This window comes from Sciurus carolinensis, chromosome 2 (genome assembly GCF_902686445.1).
Source record: "Sciurus carolinensis chromosome 2, mSciCar1.2, whole genome shotgun sequence".
NCBI classification, from domain to species: domain Eukaryota; kingdom Metazoa; phylum Chordata; class Mammalia; order Rodentia; family Sciuridae; genus Sciurus; species Sciurus carolinensis.
This window is the reverse complement of record NC_062214.1, coordinates 192,582,651-192,610,331: the sequence shown is the minus strand read 5'-3', so window position 1 is coordinate 192,610,331 and position 27,681 is coordinate 192,582,651. Positions and strand designations below refer to the sequence as shown.

The 27,681-nt window shown below is 52.0% G+C and overlaps 1 protein-coding gene across 1 annotated transcript; it reads right to left on the bottom strand.

The window, feature by feature from the left end:
• Positions 1 to 15,267: 15,267 nt before the first annotated feature.
• Positions 15,268 to 16,761, bottom strand: LOC124977833 (transmembrane protein 79-like). The gene is made up of 2 exons (XM_047541707.1): positions 15,909 to 16,761; positions 15,268 to 15,622 (listed from the first exon to the last, which is right to left on the bottom strand). The coding sequence occupies exons 1-2, from the start codon at positions 16,660 to 16,662 to the stop codon at positions 15,315 to 15,317; spliced, it is 1,062 nt and encodes a 353-aa protein (XP_047397663.1). The 5' UTR covers positions 16,663 to 16,761; the 3' UTR covers positions 15,268 to 15,314.
• Between the last annotated feature and the right edge of the window lie 10,920 nt (positions 16,762 to 27,681).

Below are 27,681 nucleotides of genomic sequence, written 5' to 3'. Positions count from 1 at the left end.
CTGGTTCAGCCATACCTCAGGTCACCGCGAGGCAAAACAAGCCTACAAGTCTGGCCCCTTGTTCCCATTCCACAGACGTGGAAACTGAGGCCCAGGGAGATGGCTGGCTCTCCTGAGGCCATGCTGCTGCCATGCTGGGCTCATTACCAACATCTCTAACTGAACTCCCTGAGCACCCCGGGATCGCTGGCCCGGCGGCCTCGGCCGACTCACAGGTGAACCCGTGAGAGTGAGGAGGAGGACCAGGTCATGTCCTGACTTAGCTCCTGATACTCCGTCGTTTGCCACCAGCCCCAAGTGTTTCCCTGGCTGGGCGTAAAGGCCGATTGTTCCTCTAGCTCCGGGCCCCCTTCCCTGCCGTCCCAGGGTAGCGAGGCAACAGCTCCCGCCAGCCCACAGGAGTCAAAGGCAGGCGCAGGCCTCAGGTCCCAGTGGAGGGACAACAGGACTCTGCAGATGGCCTCTGTGTCTACTGAGATGAGAACCATCAGGGAGGTGGTAAGATGACATTCTCCTGTCCCTTGAGGTCCCCATTACAACAGACTACTGGAAAACGCTCTTCTGCTGGGTCCCTCACTTCCGCCTCCCTGGGGTGCCACCGCCCTGGGGAAGCCCTCAGGGTCTTTTCGAGACCAGCACAACCTTCCGCTTGCCTGTCTTCCCTTGGCAACTCTCCCCAGCATCGTCCGGGACGAGCCGTTCTTTTCCAGGTGTTGTTTCCCTGGGCAGGCTCCTGGGAACAGGAGCCAGCAAAGAGGGCCTGGCGAGTCGCAGGTGCACCCGGAGCTGTGAGTCGGCTAAGGGACAGGCCCCTCGCAGCCTCCGCCACCCACCCCTGCGAAGGGAAGGGCACGCTTGCTTCTGGGTCTTCACATTTCAGCCAGGGCCTGGCACGGAGCAGGTTTCCGTTCTCCGTCCTCACAGTCCTTCCCCCGAAATGTGGCGGACGCAGGGTACTGAGTCCCTGGCAGACCGGCAGTGTGTCTGTCCCCAACACCTCTACTCCCCAGCACACAGTAGGTGCTCAGTAAAGTCTGATCAGAGGATGGCTCAGCCCCACTGACTCTCAGCTAAGCTCTGTGGGTTCGCAGCATCGACCTGCCCTGGGGACAGGGTGGCTGCGCATCAACCCCGCCCTGATGCGGGTGGGGAGAGACCAGTGGGAGGGCGTCTGGGTTTCTCCTTTAATCCTCACAGAGCTTCCCGTAATCTCATTCTGTCTTTGCAGTGAGAAAAAAGGATTAGCCAAAGTCAACTGTCCAAGGTCAAAAAACTCAGGGACTGGGCTTCTGTTTGAATCAAACCCACCGCGCTGGGCCTCTTTTGCAGAGGAAGAGCCATGAAGCCATTTTTTAAAGAAAACAAATAATCACGAGGGGCCCTGTGATTGGGGCAGAGCTCCAAGGCGGATGTGGGGATTGCTGACGGGGCGGGTCTGGCAGGAAGGCAGCGGACCCCTCCCCAGCCCAACCCCGGAGGGCTGCCCTGTGTGTCCCTGGGGACAGCCAGGCCCCGACCCCAGGACCAGCCTTCCGTGTTGGAGGCGGAGTGGAAACTTGCCAGGACCTCCCTGTGGAGACCCCACAGTCGGGAGCCCTGCTCCCTGGCCACCCGCAGACTCTCCACACTCTCAAGCACCCCCACCTTTCCTGGGGAAGCTTGCTCTCCTATTACTATCTCCTCCCGCATCCCAAAAGCTGTTTCTTCCTTGTTTTGACTGGAGACTCTGCTCCTTCTTCAGCTGCACTTGGACGGTCAGCCCAGGCAGTATCTCCCTCTCCATTTGGGGGCCCTCCTGCAGCTCCCCAGCCTGCTGCACACCCTGCTCTTACGACCTGCCCTCCCCCTGCCTCCCCACCCTTCTGTGGGCTGCTGTTCCTCCAACACCCCCTGGGCTAGCGCGGTACCAGGACCACCAAGTTGTTGGAGGAAGCGCTGACTGACCATGTCCGTGACTTAAATACAGTGGCTCCTTCTCCTCCTAAGAGTCTGCCAGTCCTTGTCCATCTCTTGTCTCATATTCCACCTGCTTCCCGCTCTACACACATTGATGGTGCACCTGCTATATGCAAGCACTCTGCTAGGCACACAGAGACCCTGCCCACTGGCAGCTGGCGCCACACACCAGCATCCGCCCATCCAGGGATGGTAAGTTGAAAACAGAATACATACATGGTAAGTATCGTCACGGCCCTTCCACGCCTGAGCCGAGGGAGGCCCAGCGGGGCTCATGCATAACGGGTCTCCCTGGCCAAGCCAAGCCCAGAACCCAGGCCCAAGCCTCTTTCCAGCACCTTCCTCTGTGCACGTAACAACAAAGAAATGTGCTTCTTCATTAGTCAGACTTCCTCAGAGTTCTAAATCAAACCAAAGCATTCAAATTTTTAAAGTTTGATCAGCTGAGAAATAAGGATATTAAATATGATTAAATGTGATTGCATTTGAGGGTACAGACTGTTCTTCCATTACCTGCTTTGATTAAAAAAAGCTATCTGGGCTGTGAGGTAGAAAAGTTAAATGCGACAAGGAGGAGAAAAAGCCCATGAGTTTGCTGTCGTTTCTACTTTTTGTAAGAAAATAGTATTGTTTAAGATGTGTTCGTCACCACATCAAGAGCACATGAGCTGGCATCTGCAGTTAATATTCTCCTCTCCCCCCTAATTGCTAAAAATAAGAGCGATTGCGATGAATAAAAAGTTATTTCTATGATTCTTTAGGGAACATAAGAAAGGCTACATTTTTTAATGGAACATAGACCAGAAGCTCTGATTTCTAAGCTGAAATTTAATTGGTGCAATATTGAAGTTTAAATAGTAATAAAGTTTCTTGTCCTCGGGTTACGAGGGGAAAATTACCCATAACATTGTTTGGATTATAATATCTTTGCTACTACTCTGGTCTATCTTTTTCCTGAGATTATTATTATTATTATTGCATTCTGATCATTTCCCATGTTTCATTTCTTCTCCTCTGAGTTTTGCAAATGATTCTGAACTTCAGGGAACTTTTCAAAAGAACTGGGACATTATAAGGATCCAAATGGATTTAGACAAAGGAAGTGAAGTATAAGGAAGGCCATTTTCAGCGGTGCCAAATGTCCTCCTGAGAGATGAAATAAAGGCTGAAAATAAAAATATAAAGGAGAGAGAGAGAGAGAAGTCCTAGGTAATGGCTCACTGATTTCACCTTCTAATTGAAGTGTTGGCTGAGGCTCAAATGTGGGTTTGACCAACCGCAATCCTCGGGATGTCCACCACCCTGCCAGAGGGAGAAACCGTCACTCGCTGCTCAGCCTGCCACTCATGCAGGCAGGAATCGTGGCCAAAAGAAAGGAAGCTACAAAAAGTTTCTATCGGAGCCATTCCAGGACCTATAGACTGGAGAGTCCTGTCCAGAGGAGAACGCAGATGTCGCGTGGAACGTGGAAATGGAACTCTCAGCTCCGACGGCACATGGATGTAGCCACAGCTTACTGGCCCACAGCAATTCTGGAGCAACCCTGTTTTCCCAGGGCTACGATGGTGGAGACTGGAATCTGGGACTTTTTCGGGGCCCACCCCATTGGAGAACTGACAGATTGCCAGATGTGGCACAAAAACAGGATCCAGTTACATGTAGATTTGGGATAAACAACAAATCATCTTTTAGTGTAAGTGTGTCCTGCCTAATCTCTGGGACGTACATATACCTGAATATTTTTCATTGTTGATCTGAAATTCAAGTTTTACTGGACGTCCTGTATTCTATCTGGCAGCCCTAGGCAGGAGGAAGGTTGGGTGTCAGCAGTCACCTTGACTGCCCTTCGTTCATTCCCAGGGTCCCCATAACTGGGCCTCTGAAGACCCACGGAGACTCAGGCTCGCAGAGTATCAGGCAGAAGGAGCAGGCAGGACGAGACAGGACCTACTTCCAAGGACACAGCCTGCAGTCCTGAAGTCTACATCCAGGTGCGGAATAGCATCAGAGTCCCGGGGTCCCCTGTTTGGAGTCACGTGATGGGATGGATGCTGCACAACTGAGGCCACCAGGCAGATCTAGAGGCTGAGACATGTCACTCCTTTCTCATTATCAAGCACCTGCCACGAGGCGAAAGGCTGTGCCCACAAAGGCCCCGGGGAGAGACTAGCAAGCTTCGTGTGCACCAGCATCGGCACAAAGGCCTGCTAGCGATCCAGAGGTCTGGGCCCCACCGGGGTCTGTGATGCAGTCGGTGCCAGGTGCATCCAGTGCACCCCTCCCCTCATACTGGGTGCCCTGATGTAAGTAGGTTCTTTAAGAAACTCTGACCTCGGCTTCAGGCTTCCCACAAAATCAGATGGAGAAAAGCATTGTTTTGAAAATACAATATTAAAAGCATTTTGTCCAGAGATCATATTATTCATGAATTTGGCATTTCACAATCTGATTATGGACAATTTCTATTTTAACAATGTGATGTAAAAGTAAAGAGCAATACTTCTACAAATGGATCATTCTTAGAGAAATCAATTTTTCTTGTCTTAGACTGTATTTTTTGCTTCTTAAATTTAATATAATTTTCTCCATGATGAGGGCCAAGGTAAATTCTTTACAATAGTTTACTGCTAGGCATATGATACTTCTGCACTTGTAAGATGAGTGTAATTACAGAATTTGGGGATTAAAAGGGAAAATTATAAGATGGAAATAATTACAGGATATTAGAATTATAATGGTAAAAGAAAACGGATGACTTACAAAAATCTCAGCCTCACTCCAAAGAGCATTTTCCTACGTCTTCTCCTAATTCAGCATGCAAGAAATAGTATTTTATACACAAAATAAATAATGACACGTAAGTTGTGGAAATGCATTAAGTTAATATGTGATCTCATCAGGTACCCCTACCAGACACTAATAAAACAAAATCTCCCCATCCGTGAATCCAACAGGAGGAGGGCCATTTCTTCTGCTCTGTGGGAAGTTCCTAGACTTTTGGTGTCAGAACAACCATGTTTGAACAATAGTATTTGCCCAAAGGTTTTTTTAAAATGGCCCAGGTAGAAAGTCTCTACTTACATTTTCTAGGTGTACAGAAAATTCTTGGGCTGTGTTAAATATATCACTTAGATAATCCCACGAAGTGTCATCTGAGGATATTACAGTTGTCATGCACCGTATCATGGATAAAGTGTTGGAGCCCGACTCTGGGTACATAAACCCCATTTGGAAACTCCCTTTGCAGCTGTGGTCAAGGCACAAGGAGGTCTTTGAGGTGGATGCTAAGCCAGTGTGGCTGGTGCCTTTCTTGGGAGAGGGAAATTGGGAGGTGGACAGGCACGGAGGGGATGAGGTGGAGGAGGGCCATCTGAAGACAGGCAGATTGGAGTGATAGAGCCGGGAGCCACCGGAAGCTGGAGAGGAAAAGAGGGGAGGTCCCAGGGCCTTTGCAGGAAGTCCCACCTTGATTTAGGACTTCCGGCCTCCAGAGCTGTGAAAGAACCCATTTCCGGTGTTCTGAGTCCCTGGTTCTGCAGCGCTGTGTCGTAACAGCCCTAAGAACTACCATTCATGGCTTTATTACAGGTTCACTGCAAAGCTTTGCATTTGTTTTATAGAAATAGTAAAGTGAAACGTTTTAAAGTTTCCATAAAACAGGAGGAAGGACTCCTCACAACCCCCACAGGAGGGCTGCTCCCAACTGACTGACAGACAGGCCTGCTGCTGCCCCTGGGGTCGATCCCCCACCCCTGGCAGGACGCCACTTGCTCTTCATGCCCCCTCCCTCCCTCCCTAGGGGACTCCCAGTTCTAAAGCTGCCCTCCACCCTGCAGGAGGCAGAGGGGTGGACTGGGCTGCCCTTCGGAGGCAGCCCTCAGCACAGTCCCTGTGTGCAGCAGGTGCACTGTGCAAGCTCCCCACATCCAGCGAGACAGGACAGCCCCACGTGGCACGAGTGATCGGAAGTGGGTGTATCTCTTGCAAGTAGGCAGCACCGGAGAGCAGAAGCCTGGGATTCACTGCAAGCTAGTCCCCAAGGCTCAGCAAAGTTGCCCCGAAAGGGTAGAGTCCCTTCTGAGAGCATCCCCCAGTGCAAGGGTCCCCTGGGAAGCAGCCTGCCTGGGGGACACTGGACTCACTGAAGGACATCCTGTTGGTGGGAACTGGAGTCAAACCAGGGTTCTTCCATCCAGTTCCCCTTATCTCAAGACAACAGCTGCATCCCAGTGCGTTCTGTAGCTATGCATTCCTCCGGGGGAGACCCGGATGGGTCTGAGGCCTCCCAGAGAACTTTCCTGTACCTGGCTCTCTCCAAAGACCCTGGATTGTGTTTTTCTTGTTCAAAACTTTCAACTGCATTTTCTAACCCAATGCCATGCTAATCCTGCTCTTGCCAAACATTTCTCAAGACAGTCAGACTTTTATTTTAGGCACGTCTCAGCCTGCCTGTAATGAGGAGGAGGAGACAGGCAGACAGAGCTGCAGATTGCTGGTGCGGGCCCATGGCAGCCAGGGGTCTGGCCACTTCACCCATGTGGAGGAGTGTCCACCTGAGGGCCAGAGGGAAGGAGATGGAACCCCTCCGTCCACCACAGAAGAGAGAGCAGGGAAACCCCAGGCTTCTTAGCTGCCTTTTCTTTTGGATCTGGTCCATCACACGCAGGACCAAATGGCTGACCCTCTCTGAAAGCCGAGTCCCTGTTTCAGCTCCTTTCAAAACCATTCAGTCAAAACTCAATGCCTGGCTGATGTGTGTGGTCGGGCCCTAGGCACCCGGGACCTAGGCACCTGGGAGAGAGAGGAAGAAGCTGGACCTGCTCCGAAGGACACTTGAACTAGACTGATAACTGGTGCCAGAAAAGCCTTCCGAGATGACCCTATGAGGGTTCATTTGACAGCACCAGCAGGGCCCCTCACAGGCTTCCTGGAGGAGGCTCCTGGGACGGGTCTCAGGACCAAGAGCTCACTGTCGGCGAGAGGCTGAGCTCCTGGGTCCTCCCTCCTGTTTGTGGACAGAGATCACATGAAGAAAGAAAGTAAATTCCTTGTGAGCCCCAGGATGGGAGAAGAGGGTTTCGGTGACCAAGTTTTGATGATCTCCTCCACTGAAAGCCTTTCCTGATGCCGCCCCAGCCCCTCGCCCCCGTTAGCTAAGTGCTCTGACAGTATGTTCTGTCCCTGCCTTGACCTGGTGCCCCTCCTCAGGGGTGCTCAGCCAACCGTGCTGACTCGGCCTCTGTTCCCCAACTGACCAAGACCACTACGGGGTGACGTTTCTGACTCCTGTTCCCTGTCCCCCAGAGTCCAGGCAGGGTCCAACAAGGGGCAGGACTGTGACAGATCTTTGTTGAATTAAATACAATTCTCTAAGCTGCTTGTACTCAGTGTGGCCCCTGACCAGCAGCCTCAGCGTCATCTGGAGCTGGTGAGCAGCACGGCCTGCCCCACCCAGACCCGCCACCTCAGAATTTGGATTTTAATGAGTTTCCCGGTGATTTGTAAACAGGAGGCTTGAGAAGCACCACCCAGGCACCGGGACCTGGGTCTAGTGAGCAGCGGCGGGGAGGCAGGAGTTGCAGGGACCCAATGCCCTCTGCCTCCTCCTCCCCCTCCCCCATACCCCTCCTGTCCACCTACATCACCTCCTCCAGGAAGCCTCCCGGAGCTGCGCTGAATGGAGTCAGAGGCTTCACACATGCGCCTTCCTCCCTTCTACACCAACCCCCCCATTGGCCTGTCTCCCCACAGGCCTGGGAAAGGAGAGCAGATGCTGGTTCTGAAAGCTTCAATCTCCAAGGTGACCAGAGTCCCAGGGATCAAACAGGTGCCCCGTAAGTAGTGGCTGAGAGACTGGCTGAGCCGCTAGACCCTGGCCCTCTGGCTGCCAGGCCCGGTCCACCTCCCTGGCAGGCATCTTGGTGAGGGAGCAGCCGGGCCTGCTCCAGTCAGTGCTGCGCCTGTGCAGGGAGCTCCCGGGAGGGTGTGGGCCCATCTCAAAGCAGAGCTCCCAGGAGGGCACGTGGCAGCATGGCAGGAACCCGTGGGGTTCAGCTCTGAGACCCTGTAGACTGAGGTGTGGAGATGTGGGGGACAGAGCTCTGAAGGAAATGCTGGGGACCCTCCCGCCGGGTGGCAGAAGAAACACCAGGCAGGGACCCAGCGTCCCCCCGGACCCGGGGCCAGGGCACCACTAAGGTCCTTCCCAACCTGCCATTTAGGGGGTCTGCAAACCTTCCCGTGGAGGACGAGGGGGTGAACTTCTTGAGCCTGCAGGCCACACCATCTGCGGTGCAAAGGTTTGGATGTGGCTGCGTCCAAGCAAAGGCCAGCTGTGGAAGCAGTGGGCAGCCGAGGCCCCTAGGTGCTGACCCAGATCCAAAGCAAACCCACGACGAGACTTACGTCTGAGCGGTGAGCCCCCTGGGAGGCCAACAGGCTCCGGGCAACCTGGTCGCCTTTCAGTGGGGTCTGCCTCACCTCCGGCTGGTCTTGCTCAGTTGTTAGCCCCGTGGGACCTCCTGAGGCCACAGGAGCCACCGACGGAAGCAGAGGTATTTTAACTAAAGAGGACAAACTAAAGATGCCCAGCGGAGGGCGAGAAGGGGCTTGTGACATCAACTTCCCTGGCTGGCCAGCAGTGGACTCCACCTGCGGAGGACGAACATTTCCTGATGGTGCCCGCGCACACGTGTCCGCCATGCAGCAGGAAGGGAGAGGGAGCGGATGTGGCAGGACGCTATGCAGTGCACGCTTAGGACGCTACAGTCAGCATGGCCCCCAGTTAAAGTGGCTGTTCCATAAACGTACAAATGGCGTTTGGACAATAAAACTGATGGGTTCACAGAGCCGAGTCGTCACCCTGCCCGGGCTCCCATTAAGATGCTCGTAGCTTTGATGCAGAGCTTGGGCCCCTGCCTCTATTGTATAGCCCCCTCTCCCGCCCCAATCCGCAGCCGTGCTTCATCTCCACATTACAACGCCACCGACGCTGGCTCCCGGGCATCCTGTGTGACGAGAGCATTCATTTTATTTATTTAAAGCTTGGCCTGCCTGACTGGTCTCCGGAGATAAAGCATCTCATATTCATGGAGGTCCAGGTATCGCTGGAAGAGCATTCATCCCAATATCGCTGCCTGGGAGCCAAGGCTAAAAGCACTTCCTCAGACATGAGGGATCAGGAAATCCAGAATGGGAGCATCATGTTAATATCACTGTTAAAATGATCCCCACTGACTCTTTCAAACGAGTGTATCAAAGTGGCGTCTCCAGCCTGAGTCAACTGCCTTCGTTCATCAAGGGCTGGGTGGGCTGAGCGGAGGCCTCATTTTCTCCTACCAGGGGCTCTGGGCAAAACCAGACGTCAGCTTTCCCTCAGGTTCTGATGCTTAAGTAACTCATGTGGTCAAGCAAAGACAGACCACAATACCAAGAGGACAATACAAACTTTGCTTGGGGTGATTTGATCTGAAAGTCTCTTCAGCGAACACCATTGCCCATGAGCGATGTGCTTGGAACTGTCTAGGCCTTAGCAGAAGAGAAAATCAAAATAAAGCTTCTTTCCTCCAGCCTTTCTACAGAAACAGGGACGCAAACAAGGAACTCTAATACGGAAAGAGCCAAAATGAATACAGCTGCATGGCGGCCGAGCCCAGGGAGTGGTCGCCTGAGGCAGGGGAGGGAGGGCAAAACTGGCATCCCTGGCAGGTGAAGTCTGAGTTGGTTTTGTAGCTGAAACACAGGAGGGCGGGAAAGGAGGGCCCTGGGGCAGGAAAAGAGGAAGTGGCGCCCATCTAAGATGAAGACCAGGCTTCACTGGAAAGGGAGTCCAAGGGCAAGCCCGGAAATCAGCTTAGAGGGCGTGCCCAGAGAATCTGGACCTCGCCTGGTGAGCCAGAACTCACCAAAGTAGGTTCTGTGCCAACAACAGGTTCAGAAGATGTGAACAGGTCTCCCAAAAATAAACTCGACAGATGCCGGAGAAAATATTACAGGACTTCCCAGAGCCTTTAACACACTGGAATTTCCAAAACAGAATGGGGGAGACATGATAGTTCCCAAATATTTTAGTCGTAACATCTTTTTATAAACAGGGAGAGCTTATGGGATTGGTAGCCACTAGAACATACACTGGAAAGGCTACTAGAGCCACACAGAGCTGTGCTGTGCTTCTGAGTGAGCAGTGGCCTGTGGATTTGGGGTCAGAAGCCTGATCCTGGCAGCAACCAAATATTGAAGGGGAGATAGGGGAGGACGAGACCGGAACCAGCCTCACATGAGGAATCGGAGCCAGTGATGATTTGGGGTCCTATCTTTGTTACTGTCTTTATCCGTTTATGCTGCTGTAACAGAATACCTGAGGCCTGGTGACTTATAGACAGAAATGTCCTTCCCACTGTTTGGGAGGCACGAGGGCCTGATTCCTTTGCTTCCAAGGTTAGGCCTTGAACACTGTACCTGCCCAAGGGCAGATGGCGCAAGGGCTAAAAGGACCCAACTCACTCCCTCGAGCCCTTTCCTAACATACCCATCCATTCAAGAGGGTGGAGCCCTTGTGACCTAATCACCTCCTCAAAGGCCCCGCCTCCAGACGCTGTCGCATCCTGGAGTAAGTTTCCAACAGAGGACTATAGTAGGGGACGTGTCCAACCCAGAGCCCTTACTGAGGAGAGGCTGCTGGGACCTGGGACCTGAGGAGATCCAGGAAGAAGGGGAACACCGTGACCTTGGGCAGCGTGGGACACTTAACCTGCCCATTCCACACCCACACATCACTCCCGAGATGAGCTACTGACTTTCCACAGCATTACTTGACGCTCCTTTTTCTCTGAAAAATCGAGGGGAAGGCCAAGTTTTTAATGGAATGCTATGAAGTGCATATTAATTCTTGCAAGTCTTTTAGTGAAATACATATTTACGAGCCTTTGGGGAGCGTAGATCGTTCACCTCATAGGGCGAAACTGCTCGGAGGTGGCCGCCCTGATCTATCAGGTAAATATCCATTTATAGTCGGTTATTAATCCTTGCTCTTCTCCCAACAGGTGGGGTTGGCCGTGTGAGGCTGCCGCATCCTGACCTCTGTTATCATCCATCCTACTGTCAATACGGGCATACACGTTGAAGAAACCATGGCCGTCACTGCCGGGACAAGAGCTGACATTTAACCAGAGAGAACTGCGGAGCCAAATGCAACGGGCGCTGGGTGAGGTCGGGTCTGCTGGTTTTAATAACCAGCCTCCTCCAGGGCAGACGGGCAGCAATGGAAGGAGGGCAGGCTGAGGTGCCGTCTGCCTCTGAAAGTCTTGATGGTCCTGAACCAGCCCCTGGAGAGAACCCCCACCCCTCCCCAGAGGAGAGACAGGCACGATTGGGCACCCCAAGCCCTCACTGTGGACCACCCCCAGACACAGGGACCCTCCCTCCTGTATTAGAAGTCTCAAAATCAGGCCGTTTACTGAGCACCTGTTATACGCTGGGAGCATCTGCCTGTTAGATCTCATGCACTGCCCTCCCCCACACAAGACCCAACAGCTGAGGCTGAAGCGGGGGGCTAGGACCCTGAGACATCCAGGAGATCCTAGTCTACAAGGCCAGTGGAAGCCATGATGGAGGAAGACTGGTCTGTACGTGTCCGTCTGGGCATGAAGGTCACGTGCGGTGGAGGGGCAGGGGTTCCAAATCTGTAAAAGCCAGAGGATAGTCACTACCTTTTAGTACAAAAATGTTAGCAAAATCAAAATCCCCAGTTGTCTATTGTGGGAGACAAATAGACAATCAGAGCCAAGGACGTTCTGGATGCAAGCCCCACGTTCAAAGCTGCCTGGGACCCTGCCTCTGCTGTCCAGACCCCGTGGAACCAGCACTGTCCGAGGCACCACGTGGAAACTGGAACAGACCAGAGGAGAGAAAGCCACGTTGACTGAACCTCTACAATCTCTGCATCGAGGTCTCATTTAAGCCCTGAGGTGGGAATCGCTGTCCCCTTATCATAGACAGAGAAACTGGGGCACAGGAGCCCAGATCCTGCACCCGAGGCCTTGGACCCAGCAGGTGGGAGCCTGTGGGGGACTGGGCCCCAGCTCTCCCCTGCTGTGCTTTCTCCCTGAAGCCCCGCCACGTCGAGGAAATACGGTATCTTCTTCTTCCTCTGGGAACATCAGGAAATGAACTCTTACACCAAGCAGATTTTCCAGATAACTGAAATGTATACCTTTGAGCCCCAAAACGTTTTAAGATTTTAATTATTTTAATGGAAACATTTCGCCTGTTCTTAAACAGCCTATTCAATGTGATTAACCTTGTCTCACTGGCTCAGGGCCATTAGCAGGAAGGTGGTTTTGTGCTCTGATGTAACCCAGAGATAGCGCCTCACCAGGATGTGCCAGCTGCTGGCCAGCCTTGCGGGGACCACAGCTACCCTACCACCCCACACTCCTCCCCAGGCCCTCCGTCCCCGCAGTCAAGGGTGCTTGTGCATACCGGTTCCCCAGGGCCCTCCCTGCCAAAAACTGCCACCCCCTGTCACTTGCAGGCTGAGGCACGAGGCCCCAGTCGGCCGGATTCTCACCGCCCACCTCTTCGGTGATGCTGCCCATGGCCATCTGGGGCCCTTTCCCAGCAGGCCCTGGGGATGCTGAGCCGTGTGGTGTGTGCTGGGATCTGCCCCCTGGCCTTGGTTCAGGCTGGTCCCTCTGTTCAGGGTCACCAATGTCCCCAGGACCTGCAGACTCTCCTGGGTGCTTAGGTGCCCCCTTCTCCCACTTGCTTTGTGTGTGACCCTAGATTTCCTGCATACACATTAGCCCAGACATCTCACCACAGTGGAGCCAGGAATGATAAACCAGAGACGCAGACATGCAAAGCAAGGCCATTTTAGTACACTAAAACTTTGGGGGAGAAGGTTATTTTTCATAAATATATATATGTGCATATTATTTTTTCACATGTAATGGATTTATAATTTTTTAACGATTTTGTAAGTGTTTTAATGATTTGTACTTATTTCTAGTGTGGTAAATACACATAGTTGTTGCCCACAGGACAGAAGTTCCTTGAGATCCACAGTAGTCGTGAAGAGTGGGGTCCAGGTGTCCCCAACACGTCCCCCCCAACGCCCACCACCCCCTGCACTGAGCTGGCCTGACCTGTCTGTCGCCCTCCGTCATCCTCTCCTGGTGCCTGGGAGGTGCTCACAGAACATACTCGTGGTATGCAGGTGGCTCTTAATGTATGCATGTTGGGTTCACCGCATCTGTGTTATGAATTCATGTCCTGGCTCCTACCTTGAGCAAATCTCTTAAGCCTTTCAATCCTTTTACTCTTGGAAAATAAAAACAATACTAATATCGGTAGGATTCAATGGCACCCGGGACCTGAGAGGCTGCGTGTGAACTTGAAGGCACGCTCCGTGGGTGACTGCTGTTCATCCCGTGTGTCCCCAGGTTCCCTCCAGCTCCCGGGACGTCTCCCCCCACGTGGGCCCTGGTTCTCCGGCCTGGTCTCAGGCCTGCGCGGAGCCAGTCCTGCGGTTCAGTGGCCACCAGCACTCCTCCCGGCGTGGGGAGCCTGCTCCAGCAGCGCCGCCGGCCACCCTCCCTCCCGCCCTGCTGCCCGCTTACTAATCCGGGCCGGGAAACCAGACAGCCAGGTCTCCAGGGTCAGACTGCACCGGTTCCTAGGCCGCCATGACAAAGGACCGCGTGCTGGATGGTTCCACACAACAAAACCTTCCCCTGGAGGTTCCGAGGCGGCCGCCTGGAGAAGGTGCTGGCGAGGCGGCGCTCCTGCGGTCGCTCCAGGCAAGGGGCCTCTGCTGCTCCCCAGCTGCCAGCGGCTCCAGCAATGGCTCCTTGCTTTGCCTGTGGCAGCATCACCGTTGTCTCTGTCCCCATCCTTACGTGGCCTTCATCCCTGCATCACTGGCCCTCCCCTCTCCTCATAAGGACGCCAACCACCGGGTTTGAGACCCGCGCTACTCCAGTGTGACCTCACGTCATTACCTCCACGAAGACATGCTGAGGCCCTGGGGTTTAGGGCTGGAACATGTCTTTGGGGGAAACGCAGTTGAACCTACAAAACAAGGGCAGTGAGGAGGAGGGTGGGGGCAAGAGCCTCTTCACAATCGCCTTCCAGCTCTGGAAAGGCCTTTGCTCCTGCTCGGGTTCCTGGGTGAGATTTGAAGACTGAGACTGGCAGGAGAAGGGGACCCCAGTGCAGACGGGGATCCCGACTGTGGCTCTCCTCTTGCCATCTTTGGGGTTCCTCCGCCTGGGCAGATGCCCAGGATGGTTCAGATGCTGCTCCTCAATGTAACCTTGGACAAGTTTCTTGACCTCTGCGATTCTTCGTTGGCTCTGTTTTTTTTTTTTTTTTTTTTTTTTTCAGACTGTGGTGGTAATTTATTCTCCCTCTCTTTCTCTCTCTCTCTCTCTCTCTCTCTTTCTCACACACACACACATACACATACTCGCCCTGGGTTAACATCAACCATTGTGCCTTCTAACCACTCCCCCACTACCACACATGTGGGTACACACACCACTCTTGGGAGCCATATTTCCCTGTCCTCTCTTATCTTCTCATAGGAAGCGTGACATCTGGAATGTTTGGATGTGAGAAGTTACAGGGGTGTATATAGATTATAAGAGAGAGGCAGTAGCTCTGGACGGGGGCAGCTAGAATAGTCTTGAGTCTAAGAAGCCTTGAAGACCAGTCACAGAGGGTCCCAAACCCAGGATTCCAATGATTTCACCAAATGTGAAAGTTCTTATTTGATCTGATGCCAGCCTCTATCCTTGCCAATCTCTCCAGTCTCCTTGAGTTCCTCCGGTTATTTAACTGGCACAGAAAGAGTCAGGGTTCGACTGTGGCTCTGCCCGCTGCCTCATGAAGCTGAGGAATGGGGCGGAGTCCAGCATTTGGGAGGTCTAATGGCAGTCAGGGTTTGCTCAGGAAGGAACCATGCCTCTCCCCATAGGCTGGACCATGTGTCCTCAGCTTTCTTTAGGGACATCAACCTCCTTCCCTGCTAGAAAAATTCCTCTTTTATGACTGTGCCAAGCCTCAGAAGTGAAGGACAACAGCGGCTAAGAGGGAACAAGGGTCAATCCAGACTCTGATGGAAAGATACCCCTATGGGGCAGTAGCAGGGTTCCTCCCACAAAGGTCCCAGGGCTGGAGACAAAACCCTGGCCTGGGGCTCGGTTCAGAAAAGCATGACCCCTGAGCAGGCCCGCGCCTCAGCCCCAGGGGCGTGGCCTGTAGTCGGAGGCGGAGCGTGCATGGTCCGGGTAGTCTAGGCGGCTCTCTGAGGCAGTGAGCATGCGCTCTGGCTCCACCACGAACATGTAGTACAGGTTTCACACCAGCATGGCCAGCAGCGGCAGGAAGGTCAGGCCATAGCCGAAGCCTCGGAAGGAACGGCCCACGGCGAAGGTCAGCCAGTATATCAGCCGTGAGATGGCAAAGAGACCAGTGAGCAGAGGGAGCAGCTTGAGGGTGTCCTGGGGCAGGTAGGTGGAAAGCACAGCCAGGTTGAAGAAGTAGAGGATGAAGAGCTGGACTGACTGGGCCACGTACTGCCGGTGGATCTCCACCTCTCGCCTTGGCTCTCCAAAGGGCCGGAGGGCAGAAAAGCACAACAGGCTCAGCCCGTACACCAGGAGCCCTGGGTGGGGTTGGGAAGCACACGGGCAGAATAGGCTGGAGGAAGGAGCTAAAGGTGGGAAAGCTGGGGCTGGATTCAAAGTAGAGGGCTCATGGGCCTGTGTACAGGTATAGACCTCTACACAGTGGGCCAGAGGTGGTAAGGAGATAGACATACAGAATGGCAGGTATGGAAGGCACTGAGGGGTTCAGGCTGAATGAAGGGAAACCCTCCTCTCCAAGCCAGGCAGGCTCTTCCCCCTCAAGTCTACTTCCTGGATGCCCCTTCTCCCAGGACCCAGACTCACCCAGCACAATGGGGAAGGTGGCAAAGACCCCGCATCGCAGTGTGTAGACCAGGCGAGAACTCAGGGTGGGCAGCCGTGGGGCATCAAAGGGCAGGAAGGCATATGCCCCATACAGAAGGCAGGGGAAGAGGATGAGGGCAGCTCCCACTGAGGCCACGGCCCTTAGCCCCTCACGGCCTCCACAGCTCCCACAGCCCCCACAGGATCGACCAGGTGGCCTCACAACTGCCTCAGCCCACTTTCGCTCAAGGGGCTCTGGGTGGATGGCCCGGATGGGCAGGAAGGTCCGGCACTCGCCCTCGCTTGCCTCACAGCGTAAAATGAGGTCTTCCTGGGGCCGCTTCTCAATACACTGTAAGTCGATGGGTACAAAGGCCCGGGCTGCCTTCCCGGGGAGCAGGTTGGCATCATCTTCAGGTGGCTCCTCTGACTTGGTAGGTGGCTCCGACTCCAGAGGCTCTGGCTCAATGTCCCGCCAGCCAGGGGGATCCAGGAACGGGGCACTGGGCTGGGGGTCAGTCCCCCAGGGCAAGGTGGCAGCCTCGCTTACTGTACTGTCTAGACCATCTTCAGCTCCATCTCTAGTCATGGGAGATCCAACTGAAGAGCCCACTCTGAGGGACTCGGCTCCAGGGGACTCAGTTCCACATTCCCCTTCTGGCTGCTGGCCATTGGGAACCAAAGCCTGAGGTGGGCTCTTCGGGGTCTCAGGTCCCTTCATTTCCAGCAGGGCCAGGGTCTCAGGTTCTGTCATCCTGGGTTCTCAGTTCTGGTGCCTACCACAAGATCATCTTTTCATCTGGGAGAGATGGAGGGTCCCCAGCATCCGGAAAAGAGCTGCCCAGCTCTCTGCTGGCTGTGCCCGTTGGCTCTGTTTTTAAGAAGGAAAAGCTAAATGCATGTAAAACTCTTCACTGAGCCTATCACTTAGGAAATGCCCAGAAAAAATAACAACCAAGATGGTCATTAGCATAGCTTCTCTATGACCATTAAAGTGTTGGTATCTGGGAGAATCTGTCTCCAAAGGCAAAAGATTCATGTACCAATTAAGAATAGTTGAATTATTTCTGACTGAAGTGAAGAGCCCTATGCATGGTCCTCAGAACATTCTAGAATGTGAGGCCAAGGACAGTGCTTTGACCATTGCTGTCACTGGAACCCAAAGGAAGGCACAATTGATGTCTGTTATAAGTGAATGACATGAGGGTCACCCACGTGATGAGATCTCAGAACCTGCATTGGTTGAAAACCTGTGCGGTCTTAGTGACAGGAGCAGAGTGGCTCCAGAGAAGCCTGAGGACTCCCGAAAACATCCCCCCAAGGCTGATCTCTACCAGTACCATGTCGAGAGCAGGGGCCGAGGCAGCTCCAGCCCCCCAGCAACCTCAGGTCAGGCGAGGTGCAGCAGCGTCTTGGCCGCAAGCCCCCAGACATGGAGCAAACCAGTGGATGGGGCGGGATGGAAATGGTCTCATGTTAGAAATGGTGGAAGATTAAGAAGCTCATTCCAGAGAGGCGAGGACCCAGAGGAGCGTGAGCTGCTCTCACGTGCGTCTCAGTGGCCAGCAGGCATAGTGGACAGACGAGGACACATGTGCCGACTCAGAATGAGGCCTGGACGGGTTCCCTGGGTGCCTTCATCTGCTTCTCTGGCGCTGTAAGAGATGAACGGTGAGAAAAGTCAGTTATGAGCAAGAGTTTATTAGGCTCATGGTTCTGAAGACAGGGACGTCCCTCCTGGAGGGGTCCATCTGATGCGGGCCTCTTGCTGGGAACCTTCATGCTGGAAGGCACCACACAGCAAGAGAGCATGATGGGGTGCAGATGCGGCCAAGCTCATCTCTTCTCTCAGGAACCTGCTTCCCATTCCCTAGTCCATTCCCACAGCGATTGCCTTGTTCATGAGCACAAAGCCCTGGCGACCCAGTTCCCTCTTAAAGGTCCCACCTCTTAACATGGTTAACAGCAATTACATTTCAACCTGAGTTTAAGGGGGACATTTAAACCACAGCAGGGGATGGTAGTGAGCTTGCCGACCCTGGAAGCACTCAGCAAAGGCTAGATATCCACCTGTCACCAGCAAGCAGGCTGAATGCACCTTTAGAATGCTCTGTTACCACATTTCGCTGAGTCTTCTCTGCCTCCGACACTTTTTAAGAACCCTCGTGATTACATCAAGCTCACCGAATAATCCAGGATAATCTCCCTAATTTAAGGTCAACTGATTAGCTGCCTAAGTTCTGTTTGTACCTTAATTCCCCTTTGTCATGTGAGCCACATTCCAAGACCCCCAGACAAGACCTGTGTAAGGAGCCACACAGCCAGGCCCAGGGAGCCACCAGGAAGCGGTGCTGTAGACACACCCATGGTGGGCGGAGCCTGGCCGTCCTGGCCGGTGAAATCGGGAGGAAGAGCTCTGAGCACATGGAAATTCAGTCACAATCTCTTACCCTTGCAAGCAGCAAAAATCCTAGTCGTTTGAGAGGTTTCAGGCAGAGGGACTTTCAAGATCTCAGTGAGGAAAAGAAAAAGGAGCCAGAGGTTCTGGAATGTTCACCTGACCCTGGCACAGCTCCGGTGTCTTTGCACAAGCTCTTGCCAGCCTTCAAAGAAACGGTGTGAGGAGCATCTATTATTATCCCTGCCTTTGAGGGGATGAAAATGGACTTTGAAACGGTTGAAAATATTGAGCCAGGAAGTGGTAGTAGGTAGAATTGAATCTGGGTTTGGCAACTGGGAAGCTCTTGATTTGTACAATATGCTCACTGCCCAAGTGAGAAGATGCCAGGTCTCCCACATGGTGTCTTCACAGAGAAGCTCATTCAGCAGGTGGACATGCAGAGAGAAGTCCTGGGTTGTGGTTTCAGTCTTCTTACCTCCTAAGCTAAGGTTGTCCTACTTCACCCCTCCCTAAAAGCCACCAGCCTCTAACAACCTCACTAGCCAGACATGGTGTCTCACACCTGCAGTCCCAGCTACTCAGGAGGCTGAGGCAGGAGGATCTCAAGACCCTGTCTCAAAATAAAAATTTAAAAAGGAATGGGGGATTAGCTATGTTAGAATGCCCTGGGTTCAATCCCCAGTACAAGAAAGAAAGAAAGAAATTGGAAATAACATACCATATTAACTTCAGTTCAATGTAGAAAATTTGAAGAATATAGGTCATAAAAAAATTTGAATCACTCGCAATTGAACATGATTATCATTTGAAGTGCATCTTTCCAATTTTCTGCATATGTATATAATGCTTTTTGATAGAGTGAAATTTTTCTGTTCATAGTAAGTTTTGTTTCATGGCTTACATTCCCCTCCAAAGACCACAGACATTTTCTGAGCTCATTATCTATTGTTCAACCACCTCATTTTGCAGCTGTTATTGGGATGTAACACGATTTGTTGAAGCACTCTTTAAAATACGTTGGACACTTAATTTTTGGTGTGTTTTTTCATAACTTTGCAATAAAATCCCTGTGGATAAAGCTGCACACAGTTGCAAGTTCCCACAGAATACGTTTCCAGAAATGGCGTAGATGGGCCAGAGCACATGGATGTGGCTGAGGCCCAGGCTGCATACTGGTGAAGCCCTTCCAACACACGGCTGACCCAGGACCGTGTGAGAAAGCAGGCTTCCCCTGCACCCATACTATGCTGTGCTTCATCTTTCTGTTTTCTTTCTTTCTTTTTTAATCTTCACTTCTGTGGGCTTCTTGATTCTCAAGGATTTCCCATTTCACATCTCGTGGGTTAAAGAGAAGATTATTTCCAACGATCCTCTTCTCCTATGACTTAAGGATCAACCAATGTTTTCTGTAAGGGCTGGAGAGCCGATATTTCAGGCAATGCAATCCCTGTTCAGGTACTAGACCTGACCCTGGGGCACAGAAGCATCAGGATCATACAGGAGTACTTGAGCACACAGCAAGCCAGGGAATCATCTGTGGACAGTAAAAGTTGAATGTCGTGTAACTTGCACATAACATGAGATGTCATTCCTCTTTTGAATTTCATTTCAGCCACTCAAAAGTAAAAACTATTCTTAGCTCATGAATCAAACAAAAACAGGGGTGGGCCACAGCCATTTGACCCATGGGTCTCTTTGTTTGCTGGCCCTCTAATTTAAACAAAGGCCCCATCCCCAGAGGACCTTTCCCTTTAAACATCTCTGCAAGAGAAGCCTTTTCCTGAACGTGCAGTTGTTTTCAACCTTGACTGCACTTTAAAATCACCTAGAAAGCTGAAACCAGAACAACCACCCTGCCCACCCCCGCCCCCGACGAATTAACTCAGGCTCTTGGAGGTGTGCACAGACAGGCAGGTGACATGCTGCTGGGGTCCATCTGCAACTCCATTAGTCACCGAGGAACCCAACTCAGTTCTGCTGGGCCCACGCCTAAGCCACCTTAGCTGTCACCCAGAAGCTGCCAGTAAGAGGAAGATCCAGAAAGAGGAAGTGACATGCATCGCACAACAGTCTGGTCCCCATACACTGCAGATGAATCGACAAGGGTTCCTGCCTCTGGATTTCTTTAGGACTCACCGCCAACCTTCCCATGAGGACAGGCAGTAAGGAAGATTTTTATTTTTTTCACTCTCTGGGTCACAGGAATCCACTCAGGCTCTGTGGCTGCCAGATCCAACCCGTCATGAACCAGGACCCTCCCTGGGCTGCAAATTCAGGGCCTTTCAAGATCAAGTGCAAAGAGATGGGGAGCACAGCAAGGCACCTTCCCTCTTGCTGGGCCTCAGTCTGCAACCAAATGAGGGAATGGAGAGACAGAGGTGCCATTGCCACCCGACTTTCTCCTTGGGTCCTTCCCACTCTTTGCTTTTCTTTGCAGATTTCAAGGTGATGACAAAAGAAAGAACAGTCTTAGCATTTGTTAATACCCACTTGACCCACAAAAGGAAATTCACCAGCATTCCGGCATTCTGCAGCTTCTAATTTAAAAACCATTAGACCGTTCCGCTTGGCGGACCAGATCTAAATATTCTTAAAGGGGTGGTTTAATTTAATGATTACCTTAACAAGCCCCCTTTTAAAATGATGATCCGCCAAATTCGGGGGATTTGTTTTGGAATCTGATCCAATAAGTGGCTTTGTACAAAGAGGAGCAGAACGGAATCTGATTTGGTTCAGAACGCAGTGAAAATCATGGAAATTACTTTGCATATTTAATCACTGTGGAAACATGAGTACAAACTACTTTCTAGAGATTACCTTAGGAAAAAAAAAAAAAAAAGAAAAAGCTTCAGGCTTTGCAGCCAGCATGCCAAGTACTTTGATTTACAGGGAATTATTTGGATTTTACAGAACACTCAGTGTTTCAAAGACTTCAACCTACTCAGCCACTGCGGAAAGACACGTTTTAAACAGTGGTGCAAAGCTGGGCTTTGGGGGAAGCAGCAAGAGGGAGGGATCCCCGCTTTAGGACTGCAGGGGGAACCCCAACTTCTCCCCTCTTTGCACCAAGGTTGGGGGAAATCTCAAGCACACACACAGACATGCACCCCCTGGGTCTGTTGTCAAGGTCAGGGGGATCGTGGCTGGTCTTAGGGAAGACGGTCCTCCTTCTGTCTCCCTGTTCAGTGCTCCACCCAAGGACACTTGGAGGCATCAGGGTCCACGAGAGGCAGGGCTTCAGTTGGAGCCTGACCCCGCTGCCAGTGAGCTTGTGACCACGGCTCAGGCACGTCCCCGCCCACGCCTTCTTCTCGCTTGCTCTTCACACCTGGGGCTTCCTCTGCCACCCACCTGAGAGAAGTTCCCAGCGCCGTTGCCCCAGGTCTCAGCCACATACTGCGGCCATCCTGATTAGCCTGCTGCACTCTGTCCCCTCCCACAGGATGGGGCCGCAGCTCTCAGTTGCTCTGGTCACTGGCTTTTCCCCAGGACTTAGAACAGCACCAGCTCAAGAAACGCTTTAATGAAAGAAGGGAAGACACTACTCCCCGTTACTTGTGCGAGGATGAACTGCAAAAGCACAAGACTAAGTGGCCTCAAAGCAAACCTCAGTTATACACAGGAAAAAAAAACCTCAAGGCCTTATGCATAGACTTCAGGGCAGAAGAGGAGGACAGGGCATTACTCCCTCATGCTCACCTTGGTGAGGTCTCAGGCTGACCTTTCTGAGCCTCAGTTTTGTATTTGTAAAATGGGACCAAATTTATTTCGTGGAGCCATTATGAAGGTTTGAGATGATACATGTGCCAGGCCTGGCTCAGGAATTGGCATGTAGGGTATGGTCAGGACCAGGTATTGATTCCATGACCTGACAGGTGTGATATTTTGGTGTGTCAACCTGACTGGGCTACGGGCTGCCCAGATAGCTGGTTAAAAGTCATTTTGGGATATGTTTGCCAGGGCACTTCTGGGAGAGATTTCCATTTTCCAGTGTGGACTTGGTAAATCAGATGACCCTCCCCAAACTGGATGGACATCATCCAACCCCTAGAGGACCCACTCAAAGCAAGGCAAAGGGAGACTGAATTTGCTCTCTACCTTAAGGGCAGAGCTGGGGCCCCCCAATATTCCTGGCCCTCGATGCCCCTGATTTTTAGTTCTTCAAACTGAACTGGAATCTGCACTATTGACTCTGCAGCTCTCATGCCTTGGAACTACCTCCACTAGCTTCCCAGGTTACCATCTTGCAAGTGGCAGATCATGGGGCTTCTTGGCCTCCAATGGTCATAGAAGCCAAAACCTTTTAATAAATCCTATGTGTGTGTGTGTGTGTGTGTGTGTGCGTGTGTGAGATCTCTACATGTGTCAATGTGTGTGCAAATATATATGCATGGCTGGCTTTGCTTCTCTGGAGAACTCTGATGAGGACTACAGGCAAGGAAACAATTACAATATGGTGGAACAGGAGAACTCTGCCCCACTGCGTTGGTGCTTCTTTCCTGATCAACACCTTCCTCTTAGGAAAGTCTGTACTGTATTCCAGAAGAACCAGAAAATGGATGATACTTCAAAAAGCTCTCCAAAAAGCACAATGTTTTCAGCCTGGTTCCGAGTTCTAACAGCTGGCAGCCAGTTTCCTTTGTGCGACACTGGGACGCAACATCTGTGTGTATGTGCACAAGCTCGCAGAAGGCGTGAACTGCTGCAGTAGCTGCACATCTTGCAAGATGTGTGTGTGCCGGTGAGTGTGGGTGTGCACATGGGTACGTTTGGGTTGGTGTGTTTCTGAAAGGGATGGTAGAAAACAGATGTGCAAACCACATGTGTGTGTAAATAAAGAACAACGGCACGTGCACACAGCACGCTCTCGGCTGCCTCCCCGGTCCACCTCGCACATCCCTTGAAGCTCCAGTAACTTCCTAGCTCAGCAGTCCAGAGATAATGAGCGGGTTTTCTTTGCTCTGAAAGAACATATGCACTGAACAGATAATTTTCTTTTACTCTTTATGATAAGTTGAAGAAGCATTTGAGTGACAGGACAATTTGTCAATCAAGTCCAAAATAGAAGGGGGACCTCCTCTGCATAATTTTACACCCAGCTTGCATCATGACCTGAGGCAGTACACTGAGCTGGGACAGGAGAGGACAAGCCCAGAGGCCTGTCTCATCTGCACCTCTGTCCAGAATTCAGGACGTCGTCCCTGCAGCGTGCTCTCTGAACCTGCCTGAGAGCAGGAGTCCCCAGACCTCGCTCAGTAAAATCCTCCGGTGTCCCTGCCCTGCTCTTAGCCAGGGCCAAAGCTCCTTTTCACCTGGACCCAACACCCCTCCAGCATCACTCACACCCTGTGCGTCTCCCCAGCCAGACTAAGCTCCTGACTGTCCCCAGACACACTGGCCATCACGCTTGTCCTCCACCCTGCAAGCGAGGGCTTCCTCTGGGCCTGCCACCTGGAATTCATTCACTCACTACCAAAACAGGGATGGGAAACTTGCCAGGGAGCACAATGGGTGGGGTGGGGACCAGGTAGAGTAAGGCAAACTTGGTCCCTGACCTCAGGCGACACTGACCTGGAAGGAGGGTGGCCACACCCCCAGCCCTGCCGATCTGAGGAGCCTCTCACCTTCCCAGGTTTGGGCAAACACCTATGAAGCTGTCCCCGCCCCTGTTCTGCCACCAGGTGGGCCTGGCCAAAGCATCCAAGGCACTAAGATGCCCTCTTGGTTCATGAATTCCAGGCCCTCCTAATGTATAGGTCATCATTAATTAATCATCACTACCTTTGTGATCTCTGTTCAATTCTGGGTATTTACAAATGGTATCCCATTTTTTAACAACTTTGCAAAGTATTATTATTATTCTCCCTGAGGAAACTGAGGATCGAACCGGCAGAACGACTCCTCCAGGGTGACACGGCGTATAGGAGACAGTGGTAAGGTTAGAGCTCTGGGTGATCCGAGCTCAAGGCCGCCGCTCCTCCCCCTGTGACATGCACCAGCATCACCATCTCCACTGAAGAGGTACCATAAGGCTGAGGCAGGAGGATCACACGTTTAAGGCCTGCCTGGGTAGCTTAGCAAGACTCAAAACCAAATGAGGAGCTGGGGATATCGATCAGCAGGAGAGCCTTTGTCTAGCGTGCACAGGGCCCCGGGGCCAATCTCTAGCATCTCTCCCCCTTAAAAAGCGTCATCTCAGGTCTCTGCCCAGGAGGCCCTGGGCTGGCCTCCCTCTAGGCCTGGGTGAGAGAGGCTGTCCCTAAAAAGTCCCTTCCTCTAGTCATTTCAGGGGATGGCCTTGCTAAGAACTGAATTATGGAAATAGGTTGTCAATTACCCTGGGTGGCTGTGTAAAAGAATTACCGCAAGAGTCATGGTGAAAAGAAAACTTTATTTTCACCACTTTCCAGTAAAAGCTAATTCAGAATAACTCCATTTAACAGTTATTTTATGCTGAAATACTGAATACCTCGGGGAGTCTTTTAGGGATTTTAAAGTCTCTTTATTTATAAATGATTCATGCTACATTTTCAGAAAAACCTACAATTAGTGTGGGTAGCACAGAAGCTCCTTAGGGAAAGGTAAAAAAAAAAAAAGAAAAGAAAAGAAAAGAAAGGAAGGAGGGGGAAAAAAAGGAAACACACATGATTCTCTGCACCCTTCCGCCATCATTGTTTTGCAGTGGACCAGGAAAAAAAGAACCGAGGAAAAGAGGCACGAGCTATTTGTCTGACCTTTTAAACACACGCCCCACTTGACAGTGCCGGTACAGTCATGGCTCCCACTATCCGCTCAACCCACAAAATTCTCTTACTGCGCCTTTCAATTTGGCATGTGCTCCCCAGGCCTAGAGGGGGTTAAGGAAACCAGAGCGGCTCCGGGAAGACCCCAGCTCAGCGGCATCCAAAGCCAGAAGAGTCATGGTCGGGGTCTCAGCCCCGTGGCCCAAAGAGACAGCAAAGCAAAGGCTCTGGAGTCTCCATCTAAAGCCCCCAGGAGAGTCTGTGCGAGCAGCGCCAAGGACCCCGACTCTCGGAGCTTCGCTCTCCTCACCTGTCCAGCCAGGTGTCCCCTACCCAGCTGTGGGGCAGCTCACTCCGTCATTCACCTAATCACCTGCTCTGCATGGGTGTGGCAGTCGCTGAATCCACAAGGGAACGCTCGAGTGGAAAAGGTGGACGCAGAACAACCCCTCTGGGGGACAGAGACTGAGGAGCACCCTCAGCCTTGAGGGGCATGTGGGGTGCTGGGGTCAGGGGGGACTTCCTGGAGAAGTGGTGGCCACTGGAAGGTGAGGATGGACAGGCCCAAAGGGGCTCCAGGGCAGGGCTGGAGGTCCCAGCAGGCACAGCCAGCTGGAGAAGAGACAGTGCAGCCCACACAGTGTCCTGTCTAGGACTCAGCCTAATGGAAGGACCTGTCCTCCAAGGCGGGAGGGTGATTCAGAGGAGACAGATGATTGCTTCCATAAGGGTTCTGGAAAGTCCAAGGCCATGAGATCCTGTAAATTGTCACCTATTATCCGACATGATTATGCTTTGGACAGTGTGGAGCCGGGGGCAGATCTGACTCAGAGATGGAACTGGGCTTTGCTGGGCTCGCTGATGAAGGAGCTCGCTACCTTGCCCCGGCCTTCTCCCCTAGCCCCGGCGTTCTCCCCTAGCCCCGGCACTGCGGTGTTCAGGCCTGACGGGCTTCTCACTCACCCACGCTTTCATATGCGAAACCAGACTGTGGGGCTAGGGCATGACTGGTCTTTTGACTTTGTTGGAAGTAAACACGGCAGATCTCAGTGTTGTTTAAAACCACAAAAGAGAGTGATGTTGGCCAAACTACATTGTTATTTTGTGCGCATGTATGAATATGTAACAACAAATCCCACCATTATGTACGACTACAATACATCAATTAAAAATGTGGAAAAAATAAAACAAAACCACAAAAGAGGAAAGAAAAGACAGAAATATCCACTCTGAGCATCCTGCCAAACCATGCCAGGACCCCTCCTCCCCCTCTGGAAACATCTCTTCCTGTCATTTACACCTGTCTGTCCTGAGAAGCCTGTGCACGGTCAAGGCTGGGAAGAAAGTCTCAGGCTTACTTGAATTATTTTTAAGTAAACGAGTCTTTTTCCAAACAGGTAGTGTGAAAGACACAGCAAGAAAAGACCAGCTCTTGCCGAGGAGAGCCCACTCCCAATGCAGGCCAGTGTCCCGCAGGGCTGGGACAGATGCCTAGGAGCTATTCACAGGTCAGGTACAGAACAGGTGGATGTTCTGGGGGCCAAACCAAGCTGAGGGGTATGCCTCATATAGGTCAGGGGGCTCTGGAGCTGAGCCAGAGTCAGACAGAGTCAGACAGAACCCTAACCCTAACCCTAACCCTAACCCTAACCCTAACCCTAACCTGACCTTGGGCTGGTCACATCTCTGTGCCTCAGTTTCCTCATCTGTAATGATCCCACCAAGTTATGTTGTTATAACAATCCCACTGTCCCATTGAGTCTTGCTGAGGACATAATACGTAATAGTAAGGGGTAGAGCATGCCTGGCACAAGGGAAGTTTTAGCAAGGGTTAATCCCACTGTCACCGTCGCCATCGTTATCATCAGCAGCCGACGCAGCCCTTACTCCTAGTTTCAGCTCCGTGCTCTTCCCCTCCAAATGAACGCAACCGATCTCAACCTATCACTGTAGTGAATGGACAGCAAGCGGATTCGAGGTAAATTCACCAGGGACAGAGAAAGCTCAAGTGTCCGAGCATCTCAGCAGTGACACCTGAAATAGCTATGGCAGAAGATCATGTAGGAGGAAAACTACTCAGCTCACGGCAGCAGGAAGCAGGGATGGGGGGCCAGAGAGATACAAAGAATAGTCCCCAGGGGCATCTCCCTGGTGGCCCACCTCCTCCAGCCACGACCCACCTGCCCACAGTTACCGCCAGTACAGTAGCCCTTGTGAATGATTAATCCATCAAATGGACTGATCTACTGATTAGGTTACATCTATCATAATCCGATCGTTTCACCTCTGAGAATTCTTGCATTAACACAGGAGCTTTTGGGGGCTGCCTCCTACCCAGACCATAACAAACTCAACTCTAAATAACAAGAAAATTAACAACTTAACTTTTAAAGAAAAGTAGGTTGGGCCTAAACAGACAAAGAAGATACATGATAGCAAATCGGCACATGGGAAAAGCCTCCTGGTCAGCAGCAGCCAAGGCATCAGGGTGAACCCATGAAGCACCGCCACTCACGGAGGGAAAGGCCCTAATCCAGACCATCCGCAACAGCCAGTACTAGCAAACACGTTCCGTGACAGGAACGTCACTCACTTGTCTTGGAAATGCAAAATGGTAGAATCGCTTTGG